This window comes from Balaenoptera borealis, assembly GCF_965194805.1.
Source record: "Balaenoptera borealis genome assembly, chromosome: 2".
NCBI classification, from domain to species: Eukaryota; Metazoa; Chordata; class Mammalia; order Artiodactyla; family Balaenopteridae; genus Balaenoptera; species Balaenoptera borealis.
Window position 1 is genome coordinate 183,865,786 of NC_138867.1, and position 26,393 is coordinate 183,892,178.

Below are 26,393 nucleotides of genomic sequence, written 5' to 3' on the forward strand. Positions count from 1 at the left end.
CACTCTCACCACTATTATTCAACATAGTTTTGGAAGTTTTAGCCACAGCAGAGAAGAAAAAGAAATAAAAGGAATCCAAATTGGAAAAGAAGAAGTGAAGCTGTCACTGTTTGCAGATGACATGATACTATACATAGAAAATCCTAAAGATGCTACCAGAAAACTACTAGAGCTAATCAATGAATTTGGTAGAGTTGCAGGATACAAAATTAATGCACAGAAATCTCTTGCATTCCTATATACTAATGATGAAAAATCTGAAAGAGAAATTAAGGAAACATTCCCATTTACCATTGCAACAACAAGAATAAAATACCTAGGAATAAACCTACCTAAGGAGACAAAAGACCTGTATGCAAAAAACTATGAGACACTGATGAAAGAAATTAAAGATGATACAAACAGATGGAGAGATATACCATGTTCTTGGATTGGAAGAATCAACATTGCGAAAATGACTGTACTACCCAAAGCAATCTACAGATTCAGTCCAATCCCTATCAAACTACCAATGGCATTTTTCACAGAACTAGAACACAAAACTGCACAATTTGTATGGAAACACAAAAGACCACAAATAGCCAAAACAATCTTGAGAAATAAAAATGGAGCTGGAGGAATCAGGCTCCCTGACTTCAGACTATACTACAAAGCTACAGTAATCAAGACAGTATGGGAATGGCACAAAAAACAGAAATATAGATCAATGGAACAGGATAGAAAGCCCAGAGATAAACCCACGCACATATGGTCATCTTATCTTTGATAAAGGAGGCAAGGGTATACAATGGAGAAAAGACAGCCTCTTCAATAAGTGGTGCTGGGAAAACTGGACAGCTACATGTAAAAGAATGAAATTAGAACACTTCCTAACATGATACAGAAAAATAAACTCAAAATGGATTAAAGACCTAAATGTAAGGCCAAACACTATAAAACTCTTAGAGGAAAACATAGGCAGAACACTCTATGACATAAATCACAGCAAGATCCTTTTTGACCCACCTCCTAGAAAAATGGAAATAAAAACAAAAATAAACAAATGGGACCTAATGAAAGTTAAAAGCTTTTGCACAGCAAAGGAAACCATAAAAAAGATGAAAAGACAACCCTCAGAATGGGAGAAAATATTTGCAAATGAAGCAACTGACAAAGGATTAACCTCCAAAATATACATGCAGCTCATGCAGCTCAATATAAAAAAAAAAAACCAATCCAAAAATTGGGCAGAAAACCTAAATAGACATTTCTCCAAAGAAGATATACAGATTGCAAACAAACACATGAAAAGATGCTCAACATCACTATTCATTAGAGAAATGCAAATCAAAACTACAATGAGGTATCACCTCACACCGGTCAGAACAGCCATCATCAAAAAATCTAAAAACAAAAATGCTGGAAAGGGTGTGGAGAAAAGGGAACCCTCTTACACTGTTGGTGGGAATGTAAATTGATACAGCCACTACGGAGAACAGTGTAGAGATTCCTTAAAAAACCAAAAACAGAACTACCATATGACCCAGCAGTCCCACTACTGGGCATATGCCCTGAGAAAACCATAATTCAAAAAGAGTCATGTACCACAATGTTCACTGCAGCACTATTTACAACAGTGAGGACATGGAAGCAATAAGTGTCCATCGACAGATGAATGGATAAAGAAGATGTGGCACGTATATACAATGGAATATTACTCAGCCATAAAAAGAAACGAAATGGAGTTATTTGTAGTGAGGTGGATGGACCTGGAGTCTGTCATACAGAGTGAAGTAAATCAGAAAGAGAAAAACAAATACTGTATGCTAACACATATATTTGGACTCTAAAAATAAAAATGGTTCTCATGAACCTAGGGCCAGGACAGGAATAAAGACGCAGACGTAGAAAATGGACTTGAGGACGTGGGGAGGGGGAAGGGTAAACTGGGACGAAGTGAGAGAGTGGCATGGACTTATATATACTACCAAATGTAAAATAGCTAGCTAGTGGGAAGCAGCCGCATAGCACAGGGAGATCAGCTCAGTGCTTGGTGACCACCTAGAGGGGTGCGACAGGGAGGGTGGGAGGGAGATGAAAGAGCGAGGGGATATGGGGATATACGTGCACATATAGCTGATTCATTTTGCTGTACAACAGAAACTAACACACCACTGTAAAGCAACTATACTCCAACAAAGATGTTTAAATAAATAAATTTAAAAAATAATGTTTCATATTCCCTTGAGAGTATTTAAATATTTATCTAAAACATAGTTACACACATGAAGTTAAAGTAAGGAACGTGGGAGAGAATGATTAGTCTTTGCAGTCTTATTTACACACAGCATTGCTAACAAAGAACTATTTACTCTCCTTTTCACAAAAAAAGAAAAAAAAATGGCCAAGGTACACAGACATGATCTAGATCCAGGAAATTATACAGGCAGACCTCAGAGATATTGTAGGAAGGGTTCCAGACCACCTCAATACAGCGAATATCACAGTAAAGCAAGTCCCACGTAAAAGTTACGTTCACGCTATTCTGTAGTCTGCCAGGTGTGCAGTAGCATTATGTCTAAAAAAACAACATACAAACCTTAATTAAAATTACTTTATTGCTAAAAAATGCTAACCATCATCTGAGCCTTCAGCAAGCCATCATTTTTTTTGGGGGGGGGGGGCAGGATCTGAGTTCCCCGACCAGGGATTGAACCTGAGCCCTCAACAGTGAAAGCGTCAAGTCGTCCTAACCACTGGACCGCCAGGGAATTCCTAGCGAGTCATAATCTTTTTGCTGGTGGCGGGTCCTGCCCTGATGCTGTGGACGGGGCGGCCGTGGCCATTTCTTAAAATAAGACAACAATGAAGTCTGCCGAATCGGTGGCCTCTTCCTCTCACGAACAGTTTCTCCGTGGCGTCTGATACTGTTTGATGGCATTTTACCCGAAGGAGAACTTCCTTCACAGTTCGAGTCAATGCTCTCAAACCCTTTATCAACTAAGTTATGTAATATTCTAAATGCTTTGTTGTCGTTTCAACAATCGATTATGTCACGTCTTACGTGGGCGAGGTTCGTGGAGCCCCAAAACAACGGCAAGAGTAACATCAGAGATCACAGACTACAGATCACCATCACGTAATAATGAGATAGTTTGAAAACTTGTGAGAATTACCAAAATGTGACACAGAGACACGAAGTGAGCAAATGCTGTTGGAAAAATGGCGGCGACAGGCGTGCTCCCTGCAGGGTCGCCACAGACCTTCCATTTGTGAAAAACGCAGTATCTGCGAAGCACAACGAAGGGAAGCGCAAAAAAATAAGGCCTGTCTGTATCAAAAACATGAAATAGAAATATTTTAAGATCTAAAGTATAAATAGCTATCACATATCACTGACACTGTTTTCCAAAAAAGAAGTTGGAGATGCAAGCATGATGAAATTCTCAAACACCTCGGCCTGTTCTGAGCAGGGTCACACTTCACCACAGAGCAAACAGTGCTGAAACGGAGGTGTGATTCAGAATTTACCTGAGAACAAAGGATACAAACTTCCCTCATATACGAACCCCGCAGCTATAATAAAACAGCCATTTCAATACTGCCTGCTCAGCAGAGTTCCCTGGGACACTTAAAAATCCTCAGGATCCCCAGGCCCTCCCAGAGGAGTGGAGTCAGACCTCGAGGGCCGAGGCCCAGAGAAGCTGCCATTGACCCTGAGGTGCTGGCAGGCTGCAAAACCACGCAGCTGGACGCTGGACTTTTCTTTTGGACTCTTTTTAAGAGATTTAGGTTCACAGCAAAACTGACTGGGAGGCAGAGGTTTCCCACCCCCGCCCCACGTGTGCACAGCGTCCCCACTAGCAGTATCCCCCACCAGTGCGACGTGTGTTACAGCTGACGAATCTACACGGACACTTCGTTATCACCCAGCAGCCACAGCTGACGGAGGTTCACTGGTTTGTGGGTTTGCACACACGTTCACTGACCCACATCCACTGTTACGGCGTCACACGGCGTAGTTTCACTGCCCTAAAACCCCTCTGGGCCCTGCCTATTCATCTCTCCTCCCCCCAACCCCCGCACCACTGATCCTTCCCCCCGCTCCAGAGTCCTGCCTTTTCCAGAATGTCCCAGAGTTGGAATCACAGCGTGTAGCCTTACAGACTGGCTTCTTCCTCTCGGTCACGTGCACTTCAGGCTCCTGCGTGTCCTCCGTGGCTTGACGGCTTTCCCCTCAGCGCTGAGGGACACTGCATCGGCTGGATGCTCCGTCCACCACCTGGGCGACATCATCTCTGCTGCCTCGTCCCCTGCCGTCTCCCACAGGTGCTCTCCGGATCGTCCCAACATGCCGGTCCTGCCACCACCCACAGCTGCTCGCGGGCGCCCCGGCTCGGGACCCAGAGCCTCAGCACCCTGCTCTCGTGAGCACCAGCGCCAGCGTGCTCAGACCTTTGGGGGCTTGGACGGGTTGAGACCACCACCGCCGCTGCCAGAGATGGGTGTAACGACAGCAGCATTTCCAGGGCATGCCAGTGTCAGACCAGAAACATTTCAGAAGTCGTTACGATACGCGACCAGGGAGGGCTCTCCCCGTTATTCCATCCACCTTGCCAAGAACAACCCAGCTGCCATCTACGACCATCGCTTCCACAAGAAAATATTAACATTTTAACCCAGAAACGTAGGTGAGTCAGTGTCGAGACGAGAGGACTTCTCCTGACGAGATGCAAGCAGGACCCACAAGGAAGGCGCTGTCCTGTGCTCACCTGGCCAGGGATGGGCGCCGGCGCCTCTGCAGCCGGAAGAGCCAGGCCTCCTGCAGAAGCCCGAGCTGAGGCCCACCCTGGGGTCAGGACCCGTCACCATCCCAGCAACGAACACAGCCAGGGCTCGGCGCTGAGCAGTGCAACGGACAGAGGCCAGACAGCCCATCCGGGACCACTGCCACCCCGTCGACCCCACGAGCCCCTCGTCCCCGTGCTCAGCCCCCGGGACCCCACGCAGACAGGTCAAGCAGCTCCTGACGGCCAACCATGGCCCTTCTCGTCACCCAGTCGCCCTTGGCCCAGACTGGAGCCCCACCTCAGCAGAGACAGAAGCAGATGGGTGGGGGCTGGGGGCTGGGGGAGGGGAAATGGGGACCGTAGAGTGGGGACAGCATCTCTGGTGGGGTGACGGAAATGTAAAGGTAGATCGTGCTGACGGCTGTGCGCTTTTGTATATACACTAAAACCTTCACTGAATTTCACACTTCAAGCAGGTGGATGCTAAGCTATATAAACCATACTGTCTCAATAAAGCCACACAGAGAAAAACCACTTCGTTGCCACCAGAATGGAAAGACGTTATTCGACGACATGTGACCCGACGGGCCTGCGCCTCTGGTTCTGCAAATGCTCACAGCACTAGTCTACACCGGAACAGCGACCCTCCTCCCTGCAGGGTGACAGCGGCCCGGAGACCCGGCCGCCCAGCAGTGGCCTCCAGGGCCCGAGTCATTCAAGTGGAGAAGGAGGAGACCCTCAGCGCCGGGGTCCCCCGGCAGTGGACAGTGACGGTGGCACCAGGGCTCACCCTGAGCCTCCGCGCCCAAGTAAGCGCTGGCGCCCGACAAGACCAGGTCGGAGGATTCGTGGCGGCACTCTGGGGAGGCCGAGCCTCGGGAGACAGCGAGGGGGGCGTGCCCGTCCTGCCTGTGCCCGCCGCGGACCCGGGCGCAGCTGGGGGGCCCGGGACTCGGCCATGGGGCCGCAGTCAAGCCTCAGGCTTCCCGACCTTCGAGTCCCAGCCCATCCCCCCAGCAGAGCTCCCAGCGCAAAGGCCGTGCCCCCAGGGGACGCCAGGCCACACCTGGGACGTCCCTGGTCCTCAGACTGGAGGGTCTGGCAGGCAGTGGGTGGGGCCCGGGAGGCTGCTCCACACCCCAGTGCCCAGGACGGACGCCCCCCCAGGGGATGAGCAGGCCCCAGAGTCCACAGTGCCAAGGGGGCACCCTAGCATCGAGCCTACCTAGGTCACCATTCCTTCCCTGTTTTTTTTTTTTTTTTAATACTTTTGGCCACACCACACGGCTTGCGGGATCTTAGTTCCCCGACCAGGGATTGAACCCACGCCCTCAGCAGTGAAACCTGGAGTCCTAACCACTGCACCCAGTGAAACCTGGAGTCCTAACCACTGCACCGCCCCCGCTCCTGCCTTTCAACCTCCTGGAATTGTTATGCAAATGAGCATTCCCAGGAGCTGATGACCCGCACAGACACAGCCCACTACAGACTTGGTCCTCACAACTGCCACCCGCCCGCAGCCTGGCCACCCACTGCGCCGGGCCGCGCCCTGTGAATAACGCCTCCAAGTCAGGGAGAGCTGAGAGCCTTGTGCTGGGAGCTCTGCTCGGGGGACGGGCTGGGGGTCGAAGGTCGGGAAGCTTGAGGCTTGACTGCGGCCCTGCAGCCGATCCGTGGCCGAGTCCCGGGCCCCCCAGGCTGTGCCCGGGTCCGAGGCGGGCACAGGCAGGACGGGCACGCCCCCCTCGCTGTCTCCCGAGGCTCGGCCTCCCCAGAGTGCCGCCCCGAATCCTCCGTTCTGGTCTTGTCGGGCACCAGTGCCCAGACTCGGGCACGGAGGCTCAGGCAGACAGCGTCACGAAGGCTGCAGACAGCACTACGCCGAGGAAAGAGTAAAGGCAGGCGAGGCCGCGGCGGCTGCTGCTGGGAACAGGAGCCACAGGAGCGCTTCTGGTGGTCGTGACACCGCCCTGGAGGCCAAGGCTGCTCCTGCCCACGCTGCGCTTCATCAAATGCCCCAGGCAGGAAACAGCCCAGAGGTCCGCAACAGTCTGAAGGATAAATCAACCACAGCAGACCCCTGCTGGCGACCAAAGCGAACAAGCCACCGTGGCCCTTCCCTGCAGCAGCGAGCGACAGAGGTGGCCACTGACACCAGCCTGCAAGCAGAAGTAAGCGAGACGTTCAGGGACATTTAAGGGACAAAACTATAAGCAAGGCAAGGAAATTACCCTCGGAGAACTTAGGATAATTATCATAATACTTCAGCTGTACGAATGTGCATTATATACTTCACAACTAACAAGAGTTCAAAAAAAACACACAAATCTAGGAGACCCACCCTGTGGGCTGTCTAGGAAACCTCCCCGTTTCCCTTCACTCTGACCTCCAGCGCGGGCCTCCCACACAATGACCGACTCCCTGACACCAGCTGGGTGTCCCAAAACTCAGTTTGGATCTGACCCTCTCTGCCCGGTGTCAGCGCAGACCCCACAGGCTGAGGGCTCAGCCACAGGTCTGTCCCCACCTCACACACCCGCCAGCAATAAACCAGAGTTCCCGTGACCCGCTTCTCCGCAGGGAAGCACTTACTCATGTTTTCCAGTTTATCGCACTGCGAGAGGCACAACAAAGGATACAGATAAACAGCTGGATGAAGAGGCAGAGAGGGTGGGGTCCAGCGGGTCGGGAGGCAGAGCTTCTGTTCTCGTGGCACTGGGGGGCACCACCCTCCTGGCACATGGATGCTTTCACCAACCGAGAACCTCCCTGAACCTCATACTTTAGATTTTTATGGAAGCTTCATCACGTAGGCATGATCCATCATTAACTCCACCTGCAGCCCCTCTCCCCTCTCTGAAGGATTGGCGGGAGAGCGGGTGTGAAGCTTCAAACCACGGCCTGGTCTTTCTTGTGACCAGTCCCACCCAGGAGCATCTCATTAGAACAAAAGACACCCCCATCATCCAGGAAACCCCAAGGGATTCAGCAGGTCAGTGTCAGGAACCAGGGGCAGAGACCGAATATCCCAACAAGGATGCCCCTAGTACCTCTGTTGCTTAGGAAACGACACAAGTTCCAGGAGCTCTGCGACAGGAGCAGGGACAAAGGCCATCTTATCTCACAATAGCACAGGGTCCAACAACACGATGACAACACAGGGGACAAGGGACACCTGGATGAAGGGCCAGCATTAGGGAATTCTGGGAAATTTTCCTTTATCAGTTTGGGTCAGGGGTTCTCATCTGGGCAATCCCACCCCCCCAGGGGGCACGGCCACGTCTGGGGACATTGTGGTTGTCAAGACTGGGCATGGCCTGGTATCAGATGGGTGGGGCCAGAGATGCTGCTCCACACCCCAGAGCGCCCAGGCCGGCCCCCCTCAGAGGATGACCCGGCCCTGATGTGGGCAGTGCCGAGGGGGAGAGACCCTGACTTAGGGTAACAACCTATTCACTAAACGTCCTATCTCCACTCTCCTCAGAAGCTGTTAAAATAAAAGGAATCTTACAGAAATAGTTTAAAAGCACCAAGCGCTTAGCCGTGCCAGACATGACATGTGCTTCAGTCACTGTCCCCGGAGCGAGGGTCAGCCCCGCACACCTCGGCACCAGGTTAAACCCCAAGAAATTGCCATTTTTGAGGTCAGAAGCACTAGAATATCAGCACTTCACACAGTTCCATCTTAATCCCAGATTATACCCAATTTCAAAATACCTCTCTACAGTCACCCCTTGGTATCTGTGGGGGACTGGCTCCAGGACCTCCGAAGACACCGAAATCCTCAGACGCTCAAGTCCCTTGTATAAAATGGCGCAGACTTGCATACAACGTGCACACAGCCTCCGGTACACTTTAAATCATCTCTAGATGACTTACAATACTTGATACGATGCAACTGCTGTGTAAATGGTTGCCTGCGTTCAGCAAATTCAAGTCTTGCTTTTTGAAACTTTCTGGAAAATTTTTTAAATGTGTTTAATGTATGTAACAGCACATATATGATATACGCTTTAAAAAAAATATTTACTTATTTATTTATTTGGCTGTGCCAGGTGTTAGTTGCAACACGCGGGATCTTCGTTGCTTTGTGCGGGATCTTAGTTCCCTGACCAGGGATCGAACCCAGGCCCCCTTCGTTGGGAGCATGGAGTCCTAACCACTGGACCACCAGGGAAGTCCCGAAACTTTCTGGAATTTTTTAAAAAAATACTTTCAATCCACAACTGGCAAATACAGAACCTGCAGATACACACAGCCGACCATACACAGTTAAAACTGAATTTTTTAAAGTTCAGAAACTTTGGGACTTCCCTGGTGGTCCAGTGGTTGAGAATTCGCCTTCCAACGCAGGGGATGCGGGTTCGATCCCTGGTCGGGGAACTAAAATCCCACATGCCACGGGGCAACTAAGCCCATGCGCCGTAACCACTGAGGCCGTGCACTGCGACGAAGACCCGACGCAACCAAAAAAATAAACAAAATTTAAAAAAATTTAAAATAAATAAATAAAAATAAAGTTCAGGGGACTTCCCTGGTGGTGCGGTGGATAGGACTCTGTGCTCCCAACGCAGGGGGCCTGGGTTCAATCCCTGGTCAGATCCCACATGCATGCTGCAACTAAGAGTTCACATGCCACAACTAAGGAGCCTGTGTGCTGCAACTAAGACCCAGTGCAACTAAATAAATATTTTAAAAGTAAATAAATAAATTAAAAATAAAGTTCAGAAACTTCAGTTAAGTGGTTCGGAAATTTTTAGACCCAGGAGAAAACGCTCAGACACCACCCAAACCCTGGCTGATACTGCTGAGTGTCGCCCGATGGAATAAGCTGTGGCACCAAACAGAAAACATGGAACCCACCTCAATGCCACTGGGGGGCAGGGTACCTAAACTGCAGTGCCCCCACGTGGAACCCACACTCGTGAGGGCTGAGCCCTCAGGAGCGCCTGGCGTGCGTGGACAGCACTCAGGAAGGCTAACAGGCAAGAACAGGACAGAATCTTAACAGACAGAACCTCTCTCAATTTCTACGCACAGAAAAAATTCTCAAATTGACTTCTGGGGAGAAGAATGTTACCTTTTGACTTAATAAACGCTAAGCTCGGGCTTCCCTGGTGGCGCAGTGGTTGAGAGTCTGCCTGCCAATGCAGGGGACACGGGTTCGAGCCCTGGTCTGGGAGGATCCCATATGCCGCGGAGCAGCTGGGCCCGTGAGCCACAATTACTGAGCCTGCGCGTCTGGAGCCTGTGCTCCGCAACAAGAGAGGCTGCGACAGTGAGAGGCCCACGCACCGCGATGAAGAGTGGCCCCCACATGCCGCAACTAGAGAAAGCCCTTGCACAGAAACGAAGACCCAACACAGCCATAAATAAATAAATAAATAAAAATTAAAAAAAATAAACGCTAAGCTCATTACAAAAAGTTATGGGTATAATTTAAAAGACTGAAAGAAAAACCTTTCCCCAAAACATGAAAAATACTCATAAGAATGAAATGTTAAAAAGTCATTTGTTTTTTCCTAGTCATACCCAAGTTTTGGAAGCAAGGACATTCGCAAGTGAATTTCCACCTACCTGCCAACATTACCTGTACTGTATCTTAGGAACTGAAGCAAACTCAAGCATCCAAGAAACAGGTGAATTAGCCCACTGTTTCTCAAACTTCTTTGACTCATTAGAAAACATACATTTTCCATGGTAACCCAACTCACAGGCATGCATACACTTAGTATCATAAGCTGAAACAAAAGTTTCAAAAAACAAGTTTACTCCACCAGTGGTCCAGATTTTCTAGTTTCTTCTTTTGGGGGCTCACAGAAGCCTGCATTCTATCACTTGCTGCACCCTCACAGGCACTCAGCAAGGTGGAGAGGTGGCTGTCACCCCCACTTCAAAACATCAGGGGGCTCTCCCCAGGTCACCCAAAGAGACCCAAGAACCAGGATGCGGGTCTCCCAAACGTCACACACTAAACCACGCTGCCTTTCCACATGGCTTTTAAAGTCACCGCTAAGCCTCACTTCTGTGGTGCCGCACAGAAGTTTTAAGCTAAAATCTATTACTTTGGGGACTTCTCTGGTGGTCCAGTGGTAAAGAATCTGCCTTACAATGCAGGGAACGTGGGTTCGATCCCTGGCCGGGGAACTAAGATCTCACATGCCGCAGGGCAACTAAGCCCACGCGCCTCAACTAGAGCCCGCGTGCCACGAACTACAGAGCCCACGTGCTCTGGAACCCGCGCGCCACAACTACAGAGCGCACGCACCACAGCTAGAGAGAAGTCCACACACAACGAAGACCCCGCGCGCCGCAACTAAGACCCGACGCAGCCAAAAATAAATTAAATAGATAAAAAAATAAGTAAATCCTTAAAAAAAAAAATCTGTTACTTTGAGGGTAAACTATACTGCTGCCAGAAGTCTTCCCTGGAATGAGCGGGGCGGGGCGGGGTAGAAGGGAAGAACTCATCTTGGAGCTAGAAGAGTCACCCCACAACCACCTGCTGTGCTCCAGAACATCTGGAACCAGTAATGACCCTCCAGATCACGACTCTTCTGATGAGGAAACCTCCACATCCCGATGCCACGTCTGTGGGAATCGCCAACAGGCTAAGGGCAGTATTCGCGTGGAACCTGGCCTTGAGGACTCCCAGCACCAGCGCCTCCACCACCAAAACCCCATTTAGTGGGCTCCGAGCCTGTGGGGACAGCGCCATCAATCCCCACCAATTCCAAATGAATAGAGCACGGCCCAGGGTACTACCAGTGATGACCGGCACACGCCGTAAAAAGCAGACCCCCTTAACTGCATTGTGCGTCTCTCTACTGGAAAGACCCCTCGGCACCTCCTCAGAATCCCGGAACAGACTGCTCAGTAACATCGAGTAACCAAGGCGGGAAAATCAGGAGACCAACCGGCACAGAAAAAGAAATCTAAGGGTGCAGACACCTTCCAAATTCACTTAGCCATGCTTAGTACCTAAAATGCAGGCCAGGGCTTCCCTGGTGGCTCAGTGGTTAAGAATCCGCCTGCCAATGCAGGGGACACGGGTTCCATCCTTGGTCCGGGAAGATCTCACATGCCGCGGAGCAACTAAGCCCACGAGCCAAAACTACTGAGCCCGCATGCCACAACTACTGAAGCCCACACGCCTAGAGCCCATGCTCCGCAACAAGAGAAGCCACCGCAATGAGAAGCCCGCTCGCCGCAACTAAAGCCCGCACAGCAACGAAGACCCAACGCAGCTAAAAATAAATTAAATAAATAAATAAATATTTCAAAAATTAAAATAAAATAAAATGCAGACCAACCAGCTACTCTTTCAACTCAAAGAGAAACTGAAAATCAGACCAAGAGTTTCCTACACTTGTAACCAACGCAGCTGGCCAGAGCTTCCAACCTGATGCAAAACCCAAGTGTAGCCAGAGAAGAGAAGGGGTGACAGAAATGAACCAAAACAACCTAATTACATTTCAGCGAGGTCACACCCATTCTGAGAAAGTGCGACAAAGAGGCAAGGAACTCAGGCCCTCAGCTGAAGGACAGAGCCCAGGGCCCTTGGTGCCTCCCAGCAAATTCCTTAACTTCTCTGCACCTTCCTCCGGGTACTTGCTGGGCTTCCCGAGCGCCACTGTGAGGGCCGGCGGGGTGGAATCTGGTAGTGGGACCTGCACGATGTCCAACAGCTGCTCTCCATCGGGCAGTCTCACTCTCCAGCCGGGAAAAGGGGACCTTCTCCAACACCCCACTGTGTAAGTGCAGGCTTGGACCTCCATCCATGGAAGTCAGCGGCCTGGTGGTCACTAACTGTCCCCGATCCTCCTAAATCTAGGTCACCGGTTGGGGCGTGGCGGGAGGGAAGAAAATGGTGCCCACGATTACAACATTACTTATGGAAAACCTTTTCCCACCGACTTTCGGGTGTCTGGTTTAAGTCTGCTTCCCTATTGCAGGACCCCTGAGCGGCTTCCTCATTTCGGCCTAGGACGTCCGCTGCCCCACCCCCTCACACCGTAAAAGGCGCGGCCCCACCTTCCCGGGGACACGGGCCCACGAGGCAAGGCCCAGTTCCGGGCCAGGCACCAAGGAGTGACCTGGACGTGCGTTTAGCCCACCAGGGGTTCCCTCCGGGGGCGACCCGCGGAGAGGAGAGTCCCCCAACCAGGAGTCCAAGGCCTGGGGCGGGGCCGGGGGCCCTCCCTTTTGAACAGGAGACCCAGAAACACATTCAAGATTAGAGATCCACCGCTGGGGGGGCGGGGGGGGGCTGTGAAGTCTCTTCCGGGCCACCCTCGGGGAGGAGGAGGCGGGCCCCCAACGCCGGGCAGTAAACTGAGGCTCGGAGACGGAGCGGGCGTGCGGAGGCCCAGGCCGCGGACAGCTAGGGCTCGAGCCGGGAGCGGGGCCTCGGGGGCGGGCTGGGGGCCGGAATCAGGGGCAGAGCCGGGGTCGGGGTCGGGGCCGGGGTCGGACTGGGTCGGCGCGAGGGTCCGGGTTCGGATCCGGGCCCGGGCCGGCGCGCCGGGCTCACCTCGTCCTCCTTGTGGTTGCGGATGCCGCGCACCAGGTCCTGCAGATTCTTGTCGAACATGCGGTCGATGCTGCCCTTGACCATCTTGAGGGCCATCGCGGCGGCTGCCGCCGGGCCCGAACCCCGGGAGGCCCGCGGCCAGGCGCCCTGAGGGGGCCTGGGGGCCGCGTCTGCCGCCCGCGGAGCGCTGCGCTGCCAGTCGCCGCGGCGGGGCGGTCTCCCAGGCCAGGTCGGCGGCGGTTGGCGGGGCGGCGGCTGCAGCGGACCCGCTCAGCAGGCCGCGCTCCCCTCCCCTCCGGCTCCGCGCCGCTTGCAAATGGCGGACAAAATGGCGGCCGGTCAGCTGACGGCGGTAACCCGGACCGGGCGGCCCGCCCCCAGAGGCCCCGCCTCCCTATAAACCCCGCCCCTTCACCCCCCGAGACGCCGCGTTTCCCTGACGACGCCAGACAGCCCAATGGAAACGCAGACAACGGCCTCCGGGCCGCTCGGCCACGCCCCCTCCAGCTCAGGGCTCTTCCCTCTCATAGGTCAGTGACCTCCGGAACTCCACCTACTTCCTCATTCCGGTTGTAACCACGCCCCCTAGGCTCTCCCTCCCTGGCCCGCCCCTCAGCTAAGTGACAGGTGTGGGCGGGCCCATCTGTGGGCGGGGCCTGCTATGGGCGGGCGCGCTCACGTGGAGCTTCCCAGGGTGGTTCCTGGAGAAGAACCCAGCTCCGCCCTTTCTGATTCTAAAAGCTGATGGTGTCAGAGAACCTTCAAAACCGAGTCTGCGGCGAACCGATCCTGAGTCTCCTGCACGTCTCACAAAATCCTGTGATATGGGCAGGACAGGGATTAACATGGCCAGTGGAAAAACTGAGGCCCAGAACTAGGACTTCAACACAGTCTTTCACTCAGCGAACTACTTTATTGACAGCCTACTGTGTGCCAGGCCTGACCAGTGAATGAGATACACTTGGTTCCTGCCCACCGGGATCCACCATAAAGAGAGTAAAAAAGCAAGCCACAAACTGGGGTAAGATATTAGCAATACGTATATCTGACAAAGGACTTATATCCACAATGCGGTTAAACAGAAAATAAAGCAGAACCAAACAAAAATTCCTACAAATCGCAAAGAAAAAGACAAACCAGTTAAAACATGGCAAAAGATTGTGAATATGCGTTTCAACAAAAGAAGACATCCAAATGGCCAATAGGCTGCTGTATCTCAGTTATGAGGGAAAAGTAAATTTAAACCACACTGAGATATTTCTGTACCCCCATAAAAATGGCTAAAATTAGAAAGATTGCCAATTTCAAGTGTTGCAAGGATGTGGAGCAACTGCAACTCTCTTGTCTTACATTTCAGGTAGGAATGTAAAACTACACAGCTACACTGGAAGCCTTTGCAGTGGAAGCACAGAGTCTTAACCACTAGACTGCCAGGGAAGTCCCCTGGCTGTATCTTTTAAAGCTAATGTATGTATGCCCTTTGACCCAGCAACTCTACTACTGTACCCAACAAGAATGTATAAATACATCCACCAAAGACTTGGACAAGAATGCTCACAGCAGCCGTATTTATATTAGCCCAAAACTCAAAATGATCCAAATGTCCATTGACGTAAAATGGATATATAACTCCTGTGGTATATCCAACAACGGAATAATGCAGCAACAAAAAAGAACAAATCACTGGGACTTCCCTCGTGGCACAGTGGTTAAGAATCTGCCTGCCAATGCAGGGGACATGGGTTTGAGCCCTGGTCCGGGAAGATCCCACATGCCGCGGAGCAACTAAGCCTGTGCGTCACAGCTACTGAGCCTGCGCTCTAGAGCCCATGAGCCACAAGTACTGAGCCCACGTGCCACAACTACTGAAGCCCATGCGCCTAGAGCCTGTGCTCCACAGCAAGAGAAGCCACCGCCATGAGAAGCCCACGCACCGCAACAAAGAGTAGCCCCCAATCACCGCAACTAGAGAAAGCCCACACGCAGCAACGAAGACCCAACGCAGCCAAAAACAAATAAATTTATTTTTTTAAAAATCAAAGAATGAATGGCCACAAAGTTTCCAAATATAGTAACTATAAAACCACAATCTAAGAAGCTCAATGAACTCCAGGAGAGATAAACACAGAGAAAAGCACAACCAAGCACATTATAAATTAAAGTGTTAGAAATCAGAGATAAAGTGGGACTTCCCTGGTGGTCCGGTGGTTAGGACTCTGAGCTTCCACTGCAGGGGGACTGGGTTAAATCCCTGGTCGGGGAACTAAGACCCCACAAGCCGCACGCAGCATGCAGTATCTTAGTTCCCCGACCAGGGATTGAACCCAGGCTCCGTTCAGTGGAGGCGCTGAGTCTTAACCATTGGACCACCAGGGAAGTCCCAGGAAATACCTATTTTCAGATAAATAAAAGCTGAGTGAATGTGTGGCCAGTAGACATACAATAAAAGAAATGTTTTCATTCCTAGGTTTTGGCACCAAAAAAAAAAAAAGAAAGAAAGAAAAAGAAAATAAAAAAGAAAGGAATGTTAAAGGAAGTTCTTTGGACAGAAGGAAATGTTACCAGAGATTTGGATCTATGCAATGGAATGAAGAACACAAGAAATTCTAAAAATGTGGTTAATGCAATTTTTTTGTTTTTTAATTTGGCTATGCCAGGTCTTAGTTGCAGCATGCAGACTCTTCGCTGCAGCATGCGGGATCTATTTCCCTGACCAGGGCTCGAAACCAGGCCCCCTGCACTGGGAGTGCAGAGCCTTAGCCACTGGACCATCAGGGAAGTCCCAGTATAATTATTTCTTTTTCTTTTCTTTTTTAAATAGTCTCTTCCTTACTGCATTCAGGGTTTTTTAAAAATTAATTTATTTTTTATTTATTTATTTTTGGCTGTGTTGGGTCTTCATTGCTTCGTGCGGGCTTTCTCTAGTTGCAGTGAGTGGGGGCTACTCTTTGTTACCGTGCACGGGCTTCTCATTGCAGTGGCTCCTCATTTTGGAACATGGACTCTAGGCGCTCGGGCTTCAGTAGTTGTGGCTCGTGGGCTCTAGAGCTCAGGCTCAGTAGTTGTGGCATGCGGGCTCAGTAGTTGTGGCACACGGGCTCAGTAGTTGTGGCTCGTGGGCTCTAGAGCTCAGGCTCAGTAGTTGTGGCACGGGGGCTCAGTGGTTGTGGCTCGTGGGCTCTAGAGTGCAGGCTCAGTAGTTGTGGTGCATGGGCTTAGTTGCCCTGCGGCATGTGGGATCTTCCCGGACCAGGGATCGAACCCGTGTCCCCTATATTGGCAGGCAGATTCTTAACCACTGTGCCACCAGAGAAGCCCTATAATTATTTCTTAATGTTTTCAGATGATAATTCCCTTTTAAAGAAAAACTAACAGCAATGTACTATGAGATTTATTTTACATCATATTTGAAGTAAAACAATAGTATATACAGAATGGGAGGTGGAAATGGAAATGTAAGCTTGTGAGGGTCTTACATGATGTGTGAAGCAGTATGTTTTAACCCTAGTCATATTCAGAGACAGAAAGTAGAATGGTGGGGGCCAGGGGCTGGGGGAGGTGATGGAGAGTCAGTGTTTCATGGGGACAGAGTTTCAGTTTGGGAAGATGAGAAAGTTCTGGAGATGGATGGTGGGGATGGTTGCCCAGCAATGTGAAGGTAATTAATGCCACTGAGCTGTGCGCCTAAAAATGGTTAAGATGGTGAATTTTATGTTTATGTGTATTTTACCACAATTAAAAATTAATGCATAAAAATCCACTATGAACAGTATATCAACATTTTACAGGAAGACAGGATCTGAACCTGCACTTGACCAAATCTCCTCCTCTCCTCCTCCTAATCCCAGCCCTGTCAGATGCAAGTGAAGGGATACACACAATGTGGTCCCTCCACACACGGGAGCATCACTCAGCCATGAAAAGGGGTGAAGCCCCGACACTCGCTACAACGTGGACAGATCCTGAGAACACGATGCTGTGAGAGAAGCCAGACACAGAAGGACACACAGGGTGTGATTCCACTGATGGGAAACGTCCAGAACAGGCAGATCCACAGACACAGAGAGTGGATACCTGGTTGCCAGGGGCTGGGGATGGGGGGTGACTCTGATGGGGACAGGCTTCTTTTGGGGTGATGGAATGTTCTGGAACTGGATAGAGATGATTGTGGCACAACTGTGGGAATGTACTAAATACCACTGGATTGTACACTTTACAGAGTGAATTGCACATGAACTGTATCTCAATAAGGCTGTTATTTAAGAAAATGACAAAGTAATTTCCCGTACAGCTGGGCTGGGCTGAGTGGTGTGTGTTCGATGATTGACTAAACAAAGGTGTGGATGGGTGACTAGGTGGGATGATACAAAAGCAGCCCACAATTGAACGTAAATTGGTGCAGACACTATGGAAAACGGTATGGAGGTTCCTCAAAAAACTAAAAATAGAGTTACCGTATGTTCCAGCAATCCCGCTCCTGGGCATATATCCAGACAAAACTCTAATCCAAAGAGATACGTGAACCCCTATATTCCTAGCATCACTATTCACAATAGCCAAGACATGGAAACAACCTAAATGTCCATCGACAGAGGAATGGATAAAGAACATGTGGTACATATATACAATAGAATACTACTCAGCCATAAAAAAGAATGAAATAATGCCATTTGCAGCAACATAGATACAACTAGAGATTATCATACTAAGTGAAGTAAGTCAGAGAAAGACAAATATATGATATCACTTATACACGGAATCTAAAATATGACACAAATGAACTTATCTACGAAACAAAAACAGATTCACAGACATAGAGAACAGACTTGTGGTTGCCAAAGGGAAAAGGGGGGTGGGAGAGGGATGGACTGGGAGTTTGGGATTCGCAGATGCAAAATAGTATATATAGGATGGATAAACAACAAGGTCCTACTATAAAGCACAGGGAACTATATTCAATATGCTGTGATAAACCACAATGGAAAAGAACATGAAAAAAGAATATATATACATATAACTGAGACACTTTGCTGTAATGCAGAAACTAACACAACATTGTAAATCAACTATACTTCAATTAAAAGAAAAAAAAAAAAAAACAGCCCACAGTTGAGCCTCACTGCCCCCCTGGGAGGAAATGACCCCACTTTCCAGATGAGGAAACCAAGGCCTCTGAGCTGTGCCTGACCCGGGTCAGCCAGCAGAGCCTGGGTTCTTTTCGATGGTGTCATCCTCCTCCCTGAAGCCCTCCCTGATGGACCCCGGCTCCACAGGGATGTGGTTGTTTAGCTGCTCCTGAGTCCGGCACACAACAGGTGCTCATAAAGGCGAGGTAACCACGCTTTGTGGGTGCTCCCGCCCCCCGGGACCCTCTTTTCTGAGGCTGAAAGAGGAAGCAATACTCCCAGAGTCACCGCGGCCAGCCTGGCGGTGGCTTTGTGCTCATGGGGGTGGAGCCAGCGCCTGGCCCTGCTCCGAGGTGGGGATGTGCCCCAGCAGGGACCTCAGGCTGGCCCTCCTTCCACCCCCGCGGCGGCTGAGGAGCTGATTGGCCCACCTCGCGGCCTCCAGCCACCTGCTGCTGTCTGTCTTGGGGCCACAAGCCCCGTGCTCCATCCTGCCCACCAGGCCCAGCGTGGCAACAGCGGGGTAAGAGGGGCAGAGGGAGGCCTGGGCAGAAGTGGGGGTCCCTGGGATCTGGGAGGGCGTCCCTGAGGTCCACGGGGGTCCCCGACTCCTGTGGCTGCCACACACACCCTTAGGGGCACCCCCTGGCCCACTGGGCCCCTTCCCCACGGCCTGCTCTGGCCCCAGGGATGGGTCACACTAACGCTGGCGCCGGAGACCCTGGGGACCCCAAAGAGCAGGGCTGTGGAAGCCAACAGACGGGTTTGGCTTCAGCTCTGCACAACCTCTGGCCCACGGTTCCACCTCCAGCCTCAGTTTCTTCATCTGCCCTATGGGAGCAGAGACGGCCAGAGGAGGCGGCGACCCCAGCGTTGGGGTCTGCAGGCCAAGGACCCCTGCCCCTGCCTGCCATGGCCAGAACCAGGCTGGTCCCGACTGCTGGGGCTTGAGCTCCTACACCCAGGGTGTCTGGGGGGAGGTTGGGTGCCAGGAATAGGGGGTGAGGATGGTCCAAAGGGAGACCCCAGGGGGGCAAGGGCCTAGGAGGGGCTGGGCCCCACGTTGGCCTGTCCTGCTGGCCTCGGGCACTGGATAAAAATAGTCGCTGGTCTCTGAGAACATGAGCCGACCCTGGGGCCAAGGGTTCCGGTTTGGGCTCTTTGCTCACCTCTGTGTGACCATGGCCAGAACCCAGCCCACTCTGGGCCCCAGCAGCCCAGCAGCCTGTCAGGAGGGGTCCTGAGGCAGGCCTGAGGGGGTCAGGGAGGGTGCCTGGCGGAGGGCTGTGGTCGTGCCCTGCGTGTGAAGCTACCAAGGAAAGGTGGCTCCAGGCAGAGGGACGAGCAAGGCGGTGTGGGGAGGTAGGGAGCCCCCTTCTCCCCAGGTCAGGCCCAGGCCCAGGCTCATACCAGGGGCTCAGCAGATGCAGGTTGCCTCTTCCCCCTACCCCCCAAGCCGGACTCTGGACCTGCTGCTTCTCAGACGTCTCCATGACAACCAGGGCCTTGGAGGAGCTGGATGGAGGCCTGGGCAGTTGCCAAGTGGAGGAGGACCTCTCTGCACTGCCTGACCCCTGCCCAGGCCGGCCCCGGGAGGACAGGGCTCAAGGTAGCCAAGAGGGTACCACAGGATGAAGCCCACGCCCCCATCCTCCTGTTGAGCCAGGTGGCTCACCGTCAGGGACCAGGACTTAGCCTCCCACACTGGACTGACTTAAACCATGCCCCCCATTTCCAACCTGTGTCCATTAGTGTGTCGGGGGTTTGTAAAGAGCCCAGAGAACACAGCTGCTGGGCCACACAGGTCAGGGTTTGAATCCCAGCCTGGCAGTGACGTGCTGTGTGCCTTTGTGCAAGGCTGCCTCTGAGTCTGTCTGCTTTCTAATCTGCAAAATGGGAGCAGTCACCTGCCCCCCACCCAGCAGGACTGAGCGGAGGGTGGGATCAGCCTGGGGGTTTCCACGACTGTGACTGTCCCTCTTCTCCCGCCAACAGTGACATCCAGGCTGGCCGACTCCAGCAGCTGGCCCCGTGTGAGTAGCCGGGGCCCTGGGGTTTCAGCCCAGGGTGCCCCTAGAGTAGGGGACATGTTGGCCAAGAGGGTGCGTTTCTGCAGCCCATGGGAAGGGTTTGGTCTCCCTTAGGGAAACACCCAGGATGACATGTTACTCCCCACAGGACTCTCAGGAGCCGGCAGCTGAGGGCAGCCCCGCAGGCGGTGTGGATGCTTGGCCCAAGAAAACAGAAAAGGAGCCTGTGGCCAAAGTGGCCTCCGGACCTGGTAAGGAGAGGCTGAAAGCAGGAGCAAGTGGGTTTCCGGGAGGCAGGGGTGAGGTGGGGGGTGGGTGTGGACCAGCATGGGGGTGGGGGATCGGTCCTGGGCTGGGTCCTTGGATCTGGGGGGCAGGGCGATAGCGTGCATGGGGCTCCTGACTGGGGGGTGTCTGGGTGTCACAGGCCGTAACTCAGTGGGCTGTGGGAGCCTCTGCTAATTCATGATAACAGCAGCTTAGGTGCCACTAAGCTTCAGCTAATTATCTTCTAGAATATTCTCGGCATCCCAGTGAAGCGGCCAATCCCTTAGGGCTTAGTTCCTCGGCCCAGGGCCGCACAGCCGGGCAGGGCAGAACTGAGTTTAGCCGCGGGTCGGCCCCACGCGGCCTGCGCCCAGCCCGCACTTGCTCCCGCAGGCCCCCGGAGCCCCGCGCGGAAGAAGGCGCAGGCCGCGTCGCCCTCGCAGCCGCCGCCCCCGCCCCCGCCCCCGCCCCCGGTCCTGAGTGAGGAGCTGCTCTGGGGACACCTGACGCTCAACAAGTGCCTGGTGCTCGCCTCGCTCGTGGCGCTGCTGGGCTCCGCCTTCCAGCTGTGCCGCGGTGAGCCTGCGCCTCCGCACGTGGTTACTCCCTCCCAGAAGCGCGGACAGCCCAGGGGGCGGGTCTGTGCGATCCCACTCTAGGCCGTGCGCGCCCCCTTCCCCCCAGTATGGACCTTGTGAGTGAGGGGGGGTTCCCCCGCCCCGTGCACTTCCTGCTCAGGGACAGACTGACCTTGTGCACCCCGACGGTCGCGCCCCAGTCCCTCTCTCCAGGACCAGATTTGACCCCCGCCTCCCATAGACCTTAAGAGGAGCCCTGCCCCCCCCCACCCCCCAGCAAGGACCTCGGTGCACCTCCCTTCCCCGGTGACCGACCCTCACCGCCCCCGACTCCCACCCCGGGCCTTGCAGGCCCAGGATGGGCGTGTGCGCCCCCGTTCGGTAGCGTGCCGCTTTCTCTGTGCGCCAGGGCGGGCGCTCCTGCGGCCCTCAGAGAAACGGGAGCGTCCTTTTGCAGCCTGAATGAGGGAGGTTTGAAGGGAAGGTCATCGCAGCAGCGGAGACTCCGAACCCCTTCCCGGGGCTCGGAGGGACCCAGCCCAGCCTCAGCGTACCCGGTGGGGTCCGGCTGGGCCCCCTTGCATGTCCCCAAGGAGAGGGGGCTCTGGGGGCAAGGGCGGGGATGGACGGTGTGCAGTGGTCGGTCCCCTGGGCCAGGCTGTTTTGCATCCCCTCCCGTCCCCTCCCAGAGGCCGTGGCGGGGGAGGCGGAAGCCCCTGCGCCTGTCCCTGAGCCGTGGGTCCCGCCAAGCTCGGCCCTGAAGGAGCCAGCGTCACCCCTGGTAAGCACTTCCTCAAGCGACCTGTCAGTGGGGCCTTCACTGGGGGAAGGGGCCTGGGCCGTGGAACCCTGCGCCGACCCCACCACCCCACACTGTCCGCGTTGCAGCCAAAGTCCGTGGCCTGGGCCCCCCCACTGGGACCGCCGGAGCCCCCGGCGAAGGTAGAGGAAAGGGCCGCGGTTCCCAGGAGCAGCGGGGCTGCAGGGAAGGACAAAGGGGAGTCTGAGGAGGCCGCTGAGGAGGAGCGCGTGCCGCTTGCCAACCGAGGGCCCAAGGAGAGGCGGAAGAAGGAGGAGAGGCCAAGAAAGGAGAGGACCCGGAAGGAGAGGCCACAGAAGGAGGAGAGGCCGAGGAGGGAGAGACCCCGGAAAGAGGAGAGGCCGTGGGCTGCCGGGGAGGCCCTACCCCGACGCCGGGAGGCACGCGAAGGGGGCCATAGGGCATGGGCGGGAGAGTCCAGAGACCCCGAGCATAGGAAGAGGCAGGCCTGGGCCTCCCCGCGGCGCCCCGACGAGGAGGACCGGCCTCCCGGCCACCAGAAGCGCCACGCGGGCAAGGGGCGGGACTGAGCCAGACCTGGGTCCTGCACGGGGGTCCCTGAACCTCTGCTCGACCGCCCCGCGGTTCCAGCAAATAAAGCGAGTGCTGTGGTCCCCCTCATCGCCTGCTCCTTTGTGCCTGGACCCCAGAACCTGCCCGGGGCCTGAGTGACAGGGATGGGGAGCTTTAGGCGGCTGGGGGTGGGGGGTCGGGGGCAGGGAGGCAGTGGGTACCAACGGGGAGGACGCGGCCCTGCCCGCCAGAGGAGAAATGGGGGAAGGAGGCCTCCGCCTGTCCCCAGACATGCACGGACACCCCAACCGCGTGCTTTCTGGTCTTTATTGGGGGCGATGAAGGGGTCCGAATAAATATGGGCTGGCCGGGGCACGGCGCGGGGTCACCGGCAGCCACACTCGGTGGCCACCATGTTGGGCACGTGGTGCGCGCTGATGCGCTCCTCGGACAGGCTGATGAGGAGCTTGCCGGCGTAGGCCGTGGGCACGCAGCAGGGCGGGCGCTCCAGGGCGGCGCCGCGGGCCTGCATCTTCAGCAGGAGCACCACGTGGTTGCCGTACCGCGGGTTGCGGTCCGATTGCGGCCAGCCGCACGCGCCCTGGCAGTTGTTGGCCTGGTACGTCTCGGGGATGAGCACCGAGCGCTCGGCGCGGAGGTCCACGCTCAGCTCGCGCAGCCCGCACGGCCCGTCGGTGGCCGCGGCGCCGGCGCTGCGCTGCGCCCGTGCCGACCCGCTCCGCTCCCGCCCGCGCCACTCGGCGCGCAGGCCCTGCAGCGCTTTCAGCAGCAGCAGCGCGCGCAGCGGGCCGCCGGGGCCGCCCGGGTCCTCCGGGCACAGCGCCAGTAGGCGTGCCAGCAGCGGGTTGGCGGCGGGCGGCAGCCCCGGGAGGTCGCGCAGTTCCGCGGCCGCCGCCTGAAGCTCGGCGGCCACCCGGCGCGCTAGGCCCGCGGCCCACAGCGCGGACGCCGGACCCTGCAGTGGCGCGGGGACCCCGGCGGTGGCTGCCGTGGGCGGCAGCAGCAGCAGCAGCGGCTCCTCGCCGTCGAGCAGGCGCTCCAGTGCCGCGGGGTCCGACAGGTTGACCTGGCCCTGCGGGAAACCGGCCAGCGCGCCCGGGTCCAGGGCCAGACGCGGCGGAGAGGCTCGGGACGCGGGTCCCCGCAGTGCGCGCACCAGGCGCGTGAGCGTCTCCAGGAAGGGATCGGCGCTGGGCGGCGTCTCCTCGGGCTCTGGGGACGGCCTGGACGGCAGAGTGGGGAATCGTGAGGGCGCAAGGCTGCGCCGCCCCCCACTCCCCGCGCCCCCAGGCCCGGGCCCGCGCGCACCTGGGCTGCGGGAAGGGCACCGAGTCCAGCCGGCCGTGCGCGGGCATCGGCGCGGGACCCCGCGGCGGCAGCAGGAGCAGCGCCGGGGTCATCCGTGTGAAGCAGCGGGAGTCGGCGCCGAACAGCAGCGCCTGCAGCTGGGCGGTGCTCAGGGGCGCACCTGCGAGGGGAGGCGCGTGCGCGGCGCTGCTTCAGCGCCGGGGGTCTGGGGGTCGAGGACAGCCGTCCCCACGCCCCGCGGCATTCCTGTCCCTGTCTGGGCGAGACCTACCGTTTCCGCGGCGCCGCAGGGTCAGGGCGAGCCCAGGCCCGCGCCAGGCCGCCTCGGGGCGTCCCACAACCAACGGCAGGTAGCTGGAGTCCTGGCTCAGGCAGAGGCTCTGCGGAAATGGGGGCTCAGTCAGGCAGTGGGTGCGCGGGACGCCAGCCCTGCTCTGCCTGCTGCCCTTAACATCCCTTCAAGATTCCAACCTGGGCACTTGCAGCCTTTTTCTTACACCCAGTTAAAAAAATCAGCAAATCCGTAACCCCTTCCTCGCCCTGAGCGGGGGCTCCTGGTGGCCCAGGGGCAGTCCCCTTCAACTCCCTGGTACCTGGGCGCCGGGCAGCCCGGCCCCGGTGACGGTGACCTCCGGGCCAGGCCCTGGGTACAGCACCATCAGCGCCAGCTCTTCGGGGCTGGCTCCTCCAGGTGGAGGCTCCTGGAACCTCAGCGAGGGTGTCGGCTCCCACGTCACTGCGGCCAGGACAGGGGGGGAGGGGACACCTGAGCCCCTCCCCCAAGCTTGTCCCAGTCCTGCAGGAGGGAGAGCCCCCACCCCACCCAGAGCCCGGGGGAACCTAGTGGGAGAGGCTTGATGCCCCTGGACCCCAGGTGTAGGGCTTTCTTGGGACACGGGTGGCCTGGGAGGAGTGACGGACACTGTAGGCAGTGGGGTGGAGCCCTTGGGGTCTCTTGGTCTGGGGATGTCCTGGGGGGAAGCCCTTCCTCGTAGTGGGTCTGAGGCCAGTGGTCCCTGCGGACAGGCCCCCTGGGCAGCCTGGTGGGGGAGTGGGGGGAGGGGCCCTCCTCCGCTGGACCTTCAGGCTGTGCTGGTCCTGCCCCCTGTGGCTCCCAGGTCGGTGGAGAGGGGACCCTCCCCAGGCACTGCAGGAGGACTTGCGGCCCCAGGCAGGGCAAAGATAAGGTCACCCATCTCTGTGGCCATCAGCCTCCACTTCCCGAGGGGTCTCCCACCCCGGGGCACCAAAGCCGGCCCCCCCCCAGGCCCCCGGATTAGGGCCCCACGTACCTTCCTCCAAGTGTAGGACCACCAGCCGCCGCCCCCCGGGCCCCCCAAGCCACGCCTGCAGCTGCCGCAGATGGGGCAGGGCGGGCTGCCCGTCTCTGTGGGGGCAGACCGCAAAGGTGGCCAGGTCCCGGGGCCCCCAGTGGGCGCGCCGCACAGCCTCTAGGAAGGCCCGCTCATAGCCGCTCAGGGCCCCCACCACCCGCAGGGGAGCACTGCTCCTGTTGCCACCCCCATCCAGGGTCACCAGGCACAGGGGGTCCCGAGGGCTGCCTGGTGGCCAGATGCCAGGGGGTGGCCAGTCCCAGTCTTGGTGGAAGATGAGCCCTCCGCTGCCTGGGGTTGGCTCCCTGGGCAGGGCCGGGGTGCTGGGGACCTCTCCCCTGAGGGTCCTGGCCCCCAGCAGGGCCCCCATTGCCGACAGCACCAGGGCCAGCTGAGAGAGAGGTGGACCCTGCATCGTGGGAGCTTGGAGGGGCCGGGCTGCCCCAGCTTATATGGGGGAGCAGGAATGTTTGTGCCAGAGGGCGGCCCCTATCTCCTTCAGGGATGTGACCTTGGGGGCCAGTGCCCGCCGTGAGCCCGGGCAGGCCGGCAGCCTTCTCAAAGCCCCTTCTGTTCCGGCCCGGCTGCCTATCTATCTCCTTCTCACCAGTGCTACAAAGTGTGGCCTGTGACCCATTTGTCAGACTGTCCTTGACGAGTTTTCCCCTTTGGAGCCAGGAGCAGGAATGTGAGCAGGGAGTGTGTGGCCCAAACGATCAACAATTTGGGAGGGTGGAGGGTGCTGGAGGAGGGCAGAGGTGCAGAGCCCCTGCCCCACAGGACCACTGGGTAGGTGGGTGGGGGGCGCCCCCCCCCCCGTGCCCACTGCACGCTCGCTCACCACGCCTTTGGGGCCCACAGAGACCCCCAAGGAGAGCGAGCAGCCTTTGCTCTGCTCTCCTCCCAGAGGACGACCCCAGACCCACTGCTGGCCAGCAGGGTCTGTCCTCACCCAGCAGCCTCCAAGGCACAGCATCGCCAGTGGCCACCCCCTGGGGTCCTGGTGGGGCCCCGACCCTGAGCCACCCCCATAGATGGCGGAGGGCAGCCGTGTGTGTTCACCCACAGCGAGTGGGTGCTTCTCGCCCACCCGC

The 26,393-nt window shown here is 55.8% G+C and overlaps 3 protein-coding genes across 7 annotated transcripts in view; 1 reads left to right on the forward strand and 2 right to left on the reverse strand.

Moving 5' to 3' along the window:
* AP3D1 (adaptor related protein complex 3 subunit delta 1) overlaps positions 1-13,639 on the reverse strand; it is a 46,314-nt gene extending 32,675 nt beyond the window's left edge. For 2 of the 3 annotated variants that reach the window (XM_082381756.1, XM_082381757.1), the window contains exon 1: positions 13,303-13,639. In XM_082381756.1, coding sequence (XP_082237882.1) covers positions 13,303-13,398 — 96 coding nt within the window. In that variant the 5' untranslated portion in view covers positions 13,399-13,639. The remainder of the gene's footprint in view (positions 1-13,302) is intronic. The other variant, XM_082381755.1, reaches the window with a different exon arrangement.
* Positions 13,640-18,818: 5,179 nt separating this feature from the next.
* On the forward strand, positions 18,819-22,744 carry JSRP1 (junctional sarcoplasmic reticulum protein 1). Of its 2 annotated transcripts, XM_082381814.1 has the most exons (7): positions 18,819-18,951; positions 19,885-20,037; positions 20,424-20,461; positions 20,607-20,709; positions 21,119-21,301; positions 21,993-22,084; positions 22,192-22,744. In XM_082381814.1, exons 2-7 carry the CDS (start codon positions 19,920-19,922, stop codon positions 22,651-22,653), a joined length of 996 nt encoding a protein of 331 aa, XP_082237940.1. In that variant the 5' UTR covers positions 18,819-18,951; positions 19,885-19,919; the 3' UTR covers positions 22,654-22,744. The 2 variants fall into 2 exon arrangements, with proteins under 2 accessions (XP_082237940.1, XP_082237941.1); XM_082381815.1 differs by lacking the exon at positions 18,819-18,951 and having other exon boundaries at positions 19,867-20,037.
* A 171-nt stretch (positions 22,745-22,915) lies between these two features.
* AMH (anti-Mullerian hormone) lies at positions 22,916-26,385 on the reverse strand. Of its 2 annotated transcripts, XM_082381790.1 has the most exons (5): positions 25,258-26,384; positions 24,559-24,701; positions 24,237-24,345; positions 23,966-24,125; positions 22,940-23,880 (listed from the first exon to the last, which is right to left on the reverse strand). In XM_082381790.1, exons 1-5 carry the CDS (start codon positions 25,712-25,714, stop codon positions 23,022-23,024), a joined length of 1,728 nt encoding a protein of 575 aa, XP_082237916.1. In that variant the 5' UTR covers positions 25,715-26,384; the 3' UTR covers positions 22,940-23,021. The 2 variants fall into 2 exon arrangements, with proteins under 2 accessions (XP_082237915.1, XP_082237916.1); XM_082381789.1 differs by having other exon boundaries at positions 22,916-24,125; positions 25,258-26,385.
* Between the last annotated feature and the right edge of the window lie 8 nt (positions 26,386-26,393).

Excerpts from the sequence above, each read along its gene's own strand:
- JSRP1 (XM_082381814.1), top strand. The coding sequence starts at position 19,920 with ATGACAACCAGGGCCTTGGAGGAGCTGGATGGAGGCCTGGGCAGTTGC. Across the intron at positions 21,302-21,992 it reads CGCCTTCCAGCTGTGCCGCG|AGGCCGTGGCGGGGGAGGCG; the intron begins GTGAGCCTGCGC and ends GTCCCCTCCCAG. Across the intron at positions 22,085-22,191 it reads AGGAGCCAGCGTCACCCCTG|CCAAAGTCCGTGGCCTGGGC; the intron begins GTAAGCACTTCC and ends TCCGCGTTGCAG.
- AMH (XM_082381789.1), bottom strand. The coding sequence starts at position 25,714 with ATGCAGGGTCCACCTCTCTCTCAGCTGGCCCTGGTGCTGTCGGCAATG. Across the intron at positions 24,702-25,257 it reads GGTCCTACACTTGGAGGAAG|TGACGTGGGAGCCGACACCC; the intron begins GTACGTGGGGCC and ends TCCTGGCCGCAG. Across the intron at positions 24,126-24,236 it reads CCTGCGGCGCCGCGGAAACG|GTGCGCCCCTGAGCACCGCC; the intron begins GTAGGTCTCGCC and ends CTCCCCTCGCAG.